The sequence below is a fragment of the Mesoplodon mirus genome (assembly GCF_964341445.2).
Source record: "Mesoplodon mirus genome assembly, chromosome: 16".
Classification (NCBI taxonomy): domain Eukaryota; kingdom Metazoa; phylum Chordata; class Mammalia; order Artiodactyla; family Ziphiidae; genus Mesoplodon; species Mesoplodon mirus.
In genome coordinates this window covers 21,296,495-21,309,326 of record NC_138992.1, presented here as the reverse complement: position 1 = coordinate 21,309,326, position 12,832 = coordinate 21,296,495, and the positions used below count along the sequence as shown (strand labels likewise).

The 12,832-nt window shown below is 36.3% G+C and overlaps 1 protein-coding gene across 1 annotated transcript in view; it reads right to left on the bottom strand.

Annotated features, from left to right (window-relative positions):
• The window catches only part of RAD21 (RAD21 cohesin complex component), a 28,091-nt gene that overhangs the window by 2,842 nt on the left and 12,417 nt on the right, over positions 1 to 12,832 (bottom strand). The window contains exons 4-12 of the mRNA XM_082601213.1: positions 11,749 to 11,848; positions 9,660 to 9,766; positions 9,149 to 9,355; positions 8,567 to 8,692; positions 7,889 to 8,011; positions 5,890 to 6,113; positions 4,513 to 4,666; positions 3,940 to 4,085; positions 1,039 to 1,188 (exon numbers count right to left, since the gene is read on the bottom strand). Of these exons, the coding sequence (XP_082457339.1) occupies positions 1,039 to 1,188; positions 3,940 to 4,085; positions 4,513 to 4,666; positions 5,890 to 6,113; positions 7,889 to 8,011; positions 8,567 to 8,692; positions 9,149 to 9,355; positions 9,660 to 9,766; positions 11,749 to 11,848 (1,337 nt within the window). The remainder of the gene's footprint in view (positions 1 to 1,038; positions 1,189 to 3,939; positions 4,086 to 4,512; positions 4,667 to 5,889; positions 6,114 to 7,888; positions 8,012 to 8,566; positions 8,693 to 9,148; positions 9,356 to 9,659; positions 9,767 to 11,748; positions 11,849 to 12,832) is intronic.

Genomic DNA, 12,832 nt, shown 5'->3' with positions numbered 1-12,832 from the left:
TGTTTATTTTAACTGAATGTATATTTATGTATTTTTTTGGTAGCATGATTTTCTGGACGATGGTATTCTAGAAAATTCTAATCTCACTGTGGACCACTACCAAAGAGCCTGCAGACTAGCAAAGATGAGTAAGTAATACTGTTCCATACAGTGTTTTAAAAGAAATGGGCTATAATTTATAGTATATATTTAACTGGAGTGGCCTGGCTGCCAGTCACCTGCCACCTACAAGACTGTCTTAAGTCGGCATGGGGCAACAGCTGAGTGAGATGCTTTCAGGCTATGCTGCAACTATCACCACATCCAAAGAACCAGGAGTTAATAACAGCTTAACATATATTAGAAAGTATAATTTTAAATGCTAATTGAACACTAAGGCTGAGATACTCTAGCGCACAGGCTGGAAGAGCTTTGGGGCTACATTCTGACTTTAAAACAGTGTAAGGCTCATGTTGAGCACTAACTAACTGGCTATGAAATCTATGCTGGCATAAATTACAAACACGACCAGATGGTAATGAAAATTGGAAGAAACTTTTAAATATTTGACAGAACATCAAATAGAAGAATACATATTCTAATATACAACCTTAAAGATCCAGGGAAAGAGGGAAAGAAAAAACTTGAACAGCCAAAGTATGCCCCAGGAAAACGCATTAGGAAAAGCCATTCCCAAAGTAAAAATAAAAATCAATCTATTTTAGCCAAGTCACAAACCACTCCAGTCTAAATGAAAAAGCAAAATCCACACAAATTATATTAGAGGCAGATGATAATAGCTGACCACACGATAACAAAAGCCCCCAAGGGACCAAATGAGAGAGAATGCAGCACAACCTCTGAGGTTCTTAATGATGGTCTAGGTCACTTAAGAATCTGGCTAAGTTTTGCTTATATTCAAATGTGTTTCGTCACTCTGATGCTCAACCACAATGAACTCAGCTCCAAGATGAAAACTAGTAAGAGCTGGTTGACGATTTTCACTAAACCTAGAATGGGGATTTATTCATCAGGTCTTTTTTTACAACGTTTCCTTACCTCCTCCTCTTCATCATCTTCTTTCTCCTTCTCTTTCTCCTTTTCTTTTTCTGGTAAAAGTTCTAACTCTGGAATTAATTGACAAATATTTGGAGGCTCTTCTGGGGGCAGCTCTACAGGAGGTATTTCCATCTGCTCTACCTGCTGAGGCTTAAAGCAATAAAGATAAGGCAATTTAAGATGCACATTTTAAGGGTAGCTTCTCTTAACTATGCAAACATGTAGTTGCTGCAGTTTTCAAAATGGAAAGAAATACTTCATCTACCTTCACACTTCCTCATAATCAAAACCTGATTACACATCTTGTTCTTTTACTGTAAAGCCACAACATTAAAGTACTTTACAAAGGAAATTAATCCATTCATTATCTTATTATCCTAGAACAAAAGTGTTTTGTTTCAGTCTATGAGAGGAATTTGCAAACAAAAAACCCTCAACACTTTCTGTATTAGCATTTTAGGACTAAACAGAACCCACTGACTCCTGGGCAATGCAAAAAGGCTTGAACATTAATTAGCCTGGTACTGTCGACCATTGCTGTATAAGGCTACTGCAACTGCAGCTTGAGCTCTAAGTAGGAGCCTTTGTGCTCTTCCAGCCGCAAATATTAGGAATGAGGAGACTATTTTCCTGGGTCCATTTCTTGAATTTCTTTCTTCTCGGACTTAATACTAACACATGAGAACATTAAAAGAGTGACAAGGGAACAATTACCTGGAGAGTGGTACTAGAATAACCCACTAATTAGTTGTTCCAACTCCGTACCATCAGAGGGCATAGAGAACCAGTTGTTAGAATTGGCAAAGAATATTCTTTTGCCAATGTCTTGATGATGGAGGCTGAACCAAGAGCCTAAGGTACCAAAAAGCCTCCCTTGCCCAGAATTAATTTATTCTATAGACTTAAGCTTGGGAAGCCTTAAACCAGGCCACCTCCTTCCTTTATACTCAGGATAGGAACACTAAGTGAACTTAATGGTAGCCAGTCTAAATGAAGTAGCAAGACGTTGCTTTACCTTTTTTCAGCAACTGGACGAGTATATTCTGATTTCTTAATAAGAGAGCCTAAAACTGCGTAGTATTAACGATATACAGGAATATTTATAAAGAATAAACCAGAACCCGGAAGAGAATAGAGAGTCTAGGAATAAACCTATGCATATATGGTCAATTAATTTAGCACAAAGCAGCATACAATGAGGAAAAGGACAATCTCTTCAATAAATGGTGTTGGGAAAACTGGACAGACACATGCAAAAGACTAAAATGGATTAAAGACCTGAATCTAAGACCTGAAAGCATAAAACTCCTAGAAGAAAACATTGGTGATAAGCTCATTGGTCCTGACGACTTTTTGGATTTGACACCAAAAGCAAATACTTCATCAAACTAATATATCTGCAAATCATTTATGAGATTAATATCCAAAATATATAAAGAATGCAACACAATTCAAGAGCAAAACAAACTGATTAAAACGGGCAGAGGAGCTGAACAGACATTTTCCCCGAGGAGAGCAGTACTGATGGCCAACAGGCACATGAAAAGGGGCTCAACATCTCTAATCAGGGGCACGTAAACAAAAACCACAATAAAGCATCACCCCAAAAACGAGATAACAAGTGTTGGCAAGGATGAGGAGAAAAGGGGAACCCTCTTGTGCTGTTGGTGGGAATGTATATTGCTGCAGCCACTATTTATCCAAAGGAAATAAAATTACTATCTGGAAAACACATCTGTACTTCCATGTTCACTGCAGCATTATTTATAATAGCTAAGCTGTGGAAACAACCTAAGTATCCATCAACACACAAATGGATAAAGAAAATATGATATACATGCACAATGAAATATTCACCATAAGAAGGAAATTCTGCCTTTTGTGACAACATGGATGGACCCTGAGGGCGTTATGCTGAGTGAAATAAATCGGAGAAAGCTGAATCCGGTATGATAGCTGTATCACTTACATGTGGAATCTTAAGTATCTTAAAAAGCTCACACTCACAGCAGCAGAGAGTAGAATGGTTACTAGGGGGAAATGAGCAGATGTTGGTCACAGTCAGTTTTGGGGATCTAATACACAGTATGATGATTACAATTAACAATACAGCTGTCCCTCGGTATCTGCAGGGTTTCAGGATCCCCTCTGAATACTAAATTTTACAGATGCTCAAGTCTTTTACATAAAACAATGTACTGCAGACAGCCCTCGGTATACATCCATGGATGAGGAGGTTCAACTATATACCATGTACTTGAAAGGTGCTAAGAGTAGATCTTAAAAGTTCTCGTGACGACAAGAAAAAAAATCTAATTCTGTGAGGTGATGGATGTTAACTAAACTTATCATGGTAATCATTTCACAATATATACATCTATCACATCATTATATATTGTACACCCGAAACAAATACAATTTATATATGTCAATTATCTCTCAATAAAACCAGAGAAAAAATGTTCCACCTTGCTGACAAAGTTATCTATTAGCAGGAAGTTTGTTTCATTTTACTCACAACGTACTTACGGGTTTCAGATGCTGCTTTACTTATTCTATCTAGACTGTCTGTCAGATTCACCACGGGCTAATCTTTGAGAAGTAAAATAAAAACCAGAACCAAGTTCAGAGTCAAGGATTCCACATTAGCCAAGGATGCTCACTTTAGGCCACTGTGAAGCAAGACTCTATCCAAGAGTCAGAAAAACCAAGAACACCTCCCACTCACAGCACACTGTGTTCTGATCCTCAGCTGTCATTCTTTCTGGACCCATTCCTTACTATTTTCTGCCCAAACCAAGACACTTCAAAAGGTCTCCTTAAATAACACTTGCTATTACTAGGGATCTAAAACATTGCCCGCACACCCACCCCCCAAACACCTTGGAGAGCTGTGCTTACAGGGATCATGGGTTCTGGGTCCATCTGTCCCACTTTTCGCTTAACTCCCTGAGGTGGTGGTGGAGGCATGGCTGACTCATCCAGGTTGGTTCTGCTGGCCTCCATTGACTCTTGGAGGCGGCTTGGCTCTTCCAAAATGGGCTCATCTGCAATCGATCATATGAAGAGGGGACTACGGTCATACAGTCCTCAACAACATTTTAGAACCATTTAATACTAATATGCTAAGACTTTCCTCAATGAAGAAGGCTGAATAAAATTTTACCTCCGCAAAGGTTACTAAATTTATAATACATTTAAAGGTGGGAAGAGGTTTTTAAAAGGACATGTCCCACCTCCAGCCCAAGGCAGGACAATCCTTTAGCAGACTATCACTCGGGCAGGTCCTACACCGTAGCCCTTTCTGAAGACAGAAAACTCCCCATCTAACAAAGGAATCAGAGAATATAAGGCATGTATTTCCCTGCCCCCAAATTTGAGGGTACGTCTTTGTTCCTGATTTCTTTTTCTCTGGCGATATACAGGTGAGTTCTAAGCCAAATGCTCAGTTGCATTTCATCAGGGGCAACAGACCGATCACATCGCGTTGCTGCTGCTGCTGGTCCTCTCTGGGAACCTCCGCGGTTTCGAAGTCTTTGAGGAATTCATCCAAATTATCAGCCTCTCCTCCTTTCCTCCGTTTTCTAAGATCTTCTGGTACTAGTGGTGTGAGACAGCGTGTAAACAGCTATTAAAAAAAATAAAATAATTATAAAATCTCTACTCTAAATCACATGAACCGAAAACCTACCAATGGCATTACTTATTTTCCATAAGTATGTTTTAACTATCAGCGTATATATAATTTAGCATGATTTCTACTTAATGTTATATCATATTCATGCTTCATTCTACTTTATAATTTGAAATCCTCTATGCAAAAATTATTTCACTTGCAGCAAGTTTAGAAAAGTTGAGAATGAAATCTTTAACCATTGTCTCATAACTTGGAGATAACACTAAAGTTCTAAATTTATTTACCTGCAGTTTATTTTCATATTCATACACTTAAAACAATCTAACAAATCATACCCAACAGCTTTGCATAGTGCCTTTTTCACTTAATACTGTATGGTAATTTCATTATCATTTCTAGTATTTTTAATGATTGAATATTCCACTGAGTGGAAGTAAATATACACGTGCGAGTATATACATGCCACACTTGAATGATTCAATATTTTAAGTTTCTTTTAAAAAATTTAACTGTAAATAATAATGAACATCTTTATAGAAGTGGTTTTTTCCATACTTTGAATTACTCCTTAAGAAAAATTCCTAACAATGAGACCACTGAGTCAAAAAAACAAACAAGCAACCACTTAAAGACCTTCTTCCAAAGGATTCTACGATTGTGCTTCCAACATACAGCAGTTTTACCAAAGCCTTGCTGCTTTAAACACTTTATAGTAAAAATCAATTGGTTCTATGATGCCTGAGAACTTTGCTTTAGACTAGTCTGGAACCTAAAGTGAGCAGAAAGGGCCTGTAAGTGAAAAAAAATTCTCATAAAGCCAGATTTGTGTACTGTGGGAAAAGCAGAACCACCCCTTGGTTTTAGCCAGAAAGCAACATCTAAAGATTGCAGACTGGAACCACAGTACACACTAAGGCAACAGAACTGGTAATGTATCATAGCAAGTTGAGGAGAGAGAACTATTATTAAAAACATCAGTGGCTTTTTAGAGCAGTGAAGATTAATTCTACATCTTTTAGAAATGCAGGTGTCACTTATGATCTTTCAGATCAGGTTTATGTTCAGTATACTGTTGTTTAAGGGAGAGAAAAAGAGAAGATGCTGTATCACCGCAAAATACCTGATCAAAAATGATTCAAACAGAAGTTTTTAAAGTTTACTCTTAAAAATGATCAAAATCTATATGAAATTTAAAATTCTGCAAACTATATTACCTTCAGTAGTCTGTTATTCCACAAAGGCTGAGCAGGTAAAGAGAAAAGTTTTTCCACTCCCCCGGTCTCTTTCCACATCATCAATTTCTTGGTGGGTGGTGCCAGATCCAAAGTAGTAACAATATCAGAGTAATCACTAAGCTGGGCTCTAATTGTCTTGCTATCCAACTCTTTGACACTGTCAACAATTAGCTTCCTCTTCCTCTTGGCTTTTGTTTCTTTGACTGGCGTGATATAAGAAAATAAGGTCATTTTTTTCTGAGGCCAGCATGAAACATACAACTACCAGATTTGGTCTCATTATATTCCTGCTTTTCTAAACACCTAGAAAAGAAGTTAAGCTTTCATGAGGGTAGAATCTGTTTTAAGTGATGTTTCCCAAGTACCATATAGCTGCTAGCGCACAATAGGTGTTCAATAAAAATTTGCTGAATGAATGAATATTGACTTTTAGCACAAAATGAGCAAAATAATGGCAAGAGCCAATTCATTTTTGCCCATGTAGTTTTATACTGTAAACACATCACACTTGATTCAGAGTTGGGCTCAAGTCCTAGGTTCTGCCACTTATTAAGTGAGTGACCATTAAGAAAAGTTAACGTCATTTTGCTAACCTCTTCATTTTCTCATTTGAAATATGGCCAACCACTTATAGGGGACTGTAAAATATTTAGTATGATGTCTGACATAGATTGAGGACTGCACAAAAGGTTGCGACTACTATGATTTTTATTGGAAAAGTTACGATTCATATATGGCAGCTGCACAAGCAGCTTGATAAAGTGAAACAAGCCCAAACCCAGTCAGATGAACCTGGAACTCCATCCTATACACTTTTTGGATCCTCATTTCTAATCCTTACTAAGCTCTTACAAAGAGGTAACGTTATCTCAATTTCTTAAGATACAGAAAAGCTCATGGTATTAAATAAATTCCTCAAGATTTCACTGTCATACATGTTATATACCCCACAGGTTTTTAAAATATTCATGTGGTTCAAAATTCAAGATTCAAAAAGATGTTGTACAGTGACAGCCTCTGTCCAGGCCCTGTCCTCCAGCTCCTGAGTTCCCTTCCTTGAAATTAAAAAGTTCAAGTTTTTGTAACAGCTGGCTAAGCTCAATTATCCTATTTTAAACACTGCAGTATATGTCCCTCTTACCTTGTTTATAGATCTCTGTAGTATCTGTCAATAATATAGTATATAATTTACTTAATTACCCAGGTCTCCCTATTATTTAAGTTCCATGAGGATAAGGACTTGTTCATTTTTATATTTTTAGTTCCTAAATACAGCTGGCTACACAGCAAGTACTCTTTTTAAACCAGAAGCCCAAATCAGAATTTTTGGTCATCAGATTCTAAGTAGGAAACCCAAAAAGTTAATCTTGTTTTACTCAGAAGTAATAACAGTATCTTGAATTATCCTGTAAATGACTTAAAGTATTCTACCCCATTGTACCCATACACCATCTAGAAATTTTAAAGTTTCACATCCAAATTACATACTGTCTCTTTTACTCAGAAGCAGCAGCCCCAATTAAATATGCTTTGCTGTGTTTTTTAATAAGCAGTATAAGAAAAATACTGATATTAGAACCTTTGATATTTCCAGTTAAAAATAAAAGTATTTTTAGATTTTCCCAGATTGTAGCCCAAACCATACACAGAATCTAGAATTTTGGAAGATAACTGATTAGTCAATCTTGTACCTTACTGAAAAACACCTTGCAATGCTTTCTGTTACACATGTGACCTGTTGGCATTTTTGTAACCCCCAAAGACTAAGGTATTTATTAGCAGAAAGCTTGTTCCATACCTTTATTTCACAGCAACTTGTAAAGATACTCTGTAAGATATTCGAATTATAAGTGAATTAAAGTTTCCATAATAGATGACTAACAAAGGAGAAAAGAAGTTTAGTTATAAATGAGCAGCAGATTAGTGGGCATGAGTGAGAACTAGAAAAAGTTCTAAGTCAAAAAGTTTGTTTGCTCACCAGTGATATCAATAGGTTCCAAAGCAAATGCTTCTTCCTCATTTGGAACAAGTGTTGTCTGATCAGTCATAGTTGGCATCGGTTCGACAGGATCCACTGAATCAGGACTATCAGGCCCACCCACTATAAAAGCAGAAATTTGGTCACAAAAGGCTTGGGTATTTAATATATATCCAGCAAATGAGGGAAAAAAACCCCTTTGAGTAACTGAAAGAAACCCACGGGTTCCAAAGAAAAAACACTTTTCTAGTTATAAGGAGGTCTCTCCAGTTGACCTATTGCCCAAAAAGGGGGGGTGGTGGAGCACAGGGTTAAAGAGAATCAATCACAAGCACTGTTTTGGGTTTTTTTTTTTTGTGGTACGCGGGCCTCTCACTGCTGCGGTCTCTCCCGTCGCGGAGCACAGGCTCCGGACGCGCAAGGCCCAGCGGCCATGGCTCACGGGCCCAGCCACTCCGTGGCACGTGGGATCCTCCCGGACCGGGACACGAACCCATGTCCCCTGCATCGGCAGGCGGACTCTCAACCACTGCGCCACCAGGGAAGCCCGCAAGCACTGTTTTTAAGGAGATTTACAGTTCATTAAAAGCTGAAACTTGCAGTTTTTGGTTTTCTACAGTAAGTATCTTTTTGGATGCCATACATCATGCCTAGGACCACTGAACATGAAATGCTTACTTGATACATTATCATCCTCATCCATATCATCATGTGCAGGCTGTTCTGGCAACATCACCCCCGCCTCAGACAGGGCAGGGGGATCGTCAAAGATACCGCCGTCATTATTACTGATAAGTTTGTCATCTGAAATAGGGAATGTAATTTAGTTACAATTTAAAAAAGAAATGCTAAAAGAACAATAGCCAATCACTGGAAAAATAATGTTAAAATGGATTAAATTAAAAAATTTAATCTGTATTCAATATGCATCTGTTCTCTTCAAGGTAGTATACAAAAGTATAAAACACTTAATATCTGAAAAAAATCTCTTAATTTTAAAACACATATTTACTTAAACACAAATAGAGCACTTTGAAGAATTAGTAAAACTTAAAACTCCAAGACAAGCAGTTTTAAACAAAATTAGGTATTGTTAAAACATTTTTAGGCTACAGGTTTACAGAAAACTGTTACTGAACCAACTGGTGACAATTCACACATATATACCTAGAGAGATGCTCAAGACTAAGGATGAGCAACTGCTCTAAAACCCCGCAACTAAATAAATTATGTTAGAATAATCACCTTGTTGTGACTTACCTAATATACCACCATCATTTCCTTCTCCAAAGTTGTCATCCTTATATTGGTCTTCATACTCTAAATGGTTAATCTTCTCATTCAGATTGCTGGTGCTCTGTTCAGGCTCTAACAGGAGGTTAGAAGCACCAGTGCTCACTAACATGTCATCATCCTCGAAAGCGCTACCTTCTCTCATTATTTCACGATCATCCATTCCAAAGTCACCTGAACAAATTGTAGTTGGTCATTAGTTGAAAAAAGTTAGAAACATCACAGAATCAAAAGAAAATGGCTAATGATTTATTTTAATTATAATGTCACATTTGCTTACTGAAGTCTTATTTATCTTTGAATATTAAAACATGTAGTTTAAACTTTAAATCTTTAGCATCTATTATATTTCATAAACTGATTCTGGGGCATAATGAGAAAATTCAAATATAAGATCCAAATTTAGGTTACCCTAAATATATAAAGTAACATAATTTTAACATTATAGGTAGTGGCTAATGATTTGTTTCTCTATTACCAAAATCATTTTCTTGTAGAATACTGATGTTTCCAACTTCTTCTCTCATGGTTATCTCTTCCACTCTACTCTGGTTCAGGCTGAACTGCTGGGCCACATCGATGTCACTTTAAAAGAATTCCAAATACATTGTAGTCTCAAGTCTCATTGTAACGTATTTATAAGGGAAAACATCTCAATTCTTTATATAAGAAAAAGAACCATACATACAACCTATGGAGCCTAAATATTTAATATTAAATAAATACAATCCAAGAATCTAAATGATGTGGAAGTTAATTTGTATTTAAATTTTAAAACTGTTAATGACCAGCGAGCAAAATATAATATGCTGAAATCACTACATAAGGCAACATGGTATACAGAGCAAAAACTTAAGAGATGCATGGGCTAGATAGGCATGGGTTTTCATCAGGACCCTGCAACTTACAGGCTATGTGAACACTGAAGTTAGCTGGCTTTTCTGAGACTGTTTGGTACCAATGTGGAATACCATCGACCAAATTCAGAATGTAAGTACTTCCAAACAAATCACCAGGTTTGTTCAGCCAATAAATGGCAAGGACACACATACAAAAAACATGTAGCTCTGTTACAGGTTCTTAAGAGAGACTTACGAGACATATCAACCAAATGCAGGCTGGAAACTTCTGTATAGACCGTAGCTGAAACAAAGCAGGGCGGGGGGAGCCTATGCGTCAACTGGGGACATTTGACTGCTGATTGTATATTATATTAAGGAATTATTGTAATTTTTAAAAAACTGTGATATTGTTATGTCTTTGTTTTAAAAATTCCTTGCCTCTAAAGAGATACATTCCAAGGTATTTACAGATGAGATAAAATATTTGTTATTTGCTTTAAAATAATCCATAGTTAGAAGGTCAATTGGGGAAATACAGCTGAAACCTTGAGCAACGTGGGATTTAGGGGCACCTACCCACCCCTCCCCCTGAAGTCAAAAATCCACATATAACTTTACAGTTAGCTCTCGGTACCTGTGGTTCTGCATCCACTAATTCAACCAACCTCAGACTGTGTACTACTGTAGCATGTATTTAGTGAAAAAAAATCTGCACATAAGTAGACCCTCCCAGGTGAAACCTGTCTAAGGGTCGATTGTACACATGAAATAAAACTGGCAATATAGTGATAATGAAAGAAGCTGGATGATCAGTACCTGGGGTTCATAATATTTACTAATCTCTCTACTGTTTAGCTATGTTAAAAAATTCCACCATAAAAATTTTTTAAAAATAAAATAGAAGTATAAAGAAAGGGAGGAAAAAGTAAAGCAGCCAAATAGTGCCTAGCACTAATTAACACAATAAATTCAAAGTAAATCATAAATTTACTCCTATAATTAAAAGTCAAAGATCATTTTTTTTAAAAAGCAGACAAATTTGTCAAAAAATAAATGGGGATTGGTATAGAGAGTTTCTCGGATAACTGTGCTACTCAATCACTTGGAAAGTGACAGTCACATTCCCTGTCATGGTAATCAGAGCTGAATTCTGAAGACTTGAGAAGAGGGAAACAACATACCACAGTATTCTGCTGTAATGGCCATCTCTGTACAACTTTCTCTTCTTAAATGTTGTGTGACAATGACCCTTTCTTGCTCTTTATAGAAAGTTATCTCATATGTTTATTAAAAGAAAAGAACAAAAATTGTGGCTGAGTATAGCTTGGCCAAGATGATAAACTGGTAGATGACTTTAGTATATACCTCTGAAAAAAATCATGAAGCAACAGTTCAAGTTTACTGATATCATTATGTAAAGCAAACAGCTAGACTGCTGTTCAGTTTACACAATTGCCTAAGCAAATCAGAATTCTCTTAGCTGTGTTAAAGCTGGCATCTTCTACATAATCTTATAGAAGAAACACTTCTAGGTTATGTGTTTCATATTTATATACTACCCTAAATGAAAGCACATGCATTCTAGCTACATGTTAACGCAATGTCAAAACATCCCAAGAAAACGATGCATTTGTAAGCCAATAATGTTTTTTGTACACCAAGTCAAAAAAAAAAAAAAAAAAAAAAGAAGGAGGAGGAGAAGAAGAGACAGAGAGAGAGACATACTCTAAGTCAGGCAGAGGCTGATCAAAATCATGAAATTCTTCAGGTAAAGTAATAGCATTGTAAGCAGCTTCTCGATTTTCCTCAGGCAGGTCAACAACACCTGGAAAAGAAACGGTAAGCTTGAAGACCTGGCTACACCAAAGATTATCAAGGGGTCAAGGAAGGTAAAAAGTCAGTATAGGGAGGGAGGAAGACACAAAAGGGAAGAGATATGGGAACATATGTATATGTATAACTAATTCACTTTGTTATAAAGCAGAAACTAACACACCATTGTAAAGCAATTATACTCCAATAAAGATGTTAAAAAAAAAAAAGTCAGTATATTCCAGAAGGGTTGATAATATTTGCAAAGTACCACTGAAGCTCAAGTACTTTTGTTTTTTTAATAATCATTAGCCACATTACTTGTGTTACAAGAGGTCAAAGCACTAATTATGCATTAAACTGAGAAGTTTTTAAAAGGACGTATCAACAAGTAAATAAATATTAATAACAGTTTTCTAAATAAGCATGAAATTTATGAGGAAAAGGAATGACTGCAAAAGAATACCCCAAATGTTAAGAGGAACTGGTTATTTTAGGAAAGTGGGATTAAATTATTTCAATTTTCTTTACATTTTCCCCTATATTTTTCAAGTGGTCTATAATAAAAATGCATTGTTTTAAAAGATAAAAAGAAACAAAACATGTTATTTAAGCAAAATACACTTGGTAGCCACATATAAGAAATCATCGGCCTCCACCTAAAGTGTCATGGCCCCCCCCTAAATATTTTACTTTTAACCAAATCTTAGATCTCAAAGATTTCACTATTTATATATTAAAATCAATGTAAGTATAAGAATATAACAACAGTTGAAATTACGGTATAAGGCATCTCTCCTACACACTGAGATTATTTTAATCAGAATAAAATTTCGTCAATGCTTTAAAAAATTATACAATAGTAATTATCTATGCAGATTCAAGTTTGGTTGCTAGAGTCCAATTTAGAATCAACTATTACCTAAAACAAAACAACGAAGAACTATAGAGAACAGTTAATAAAGTCTCAACAACTTAAGCTAAAAGTAAATTTAAG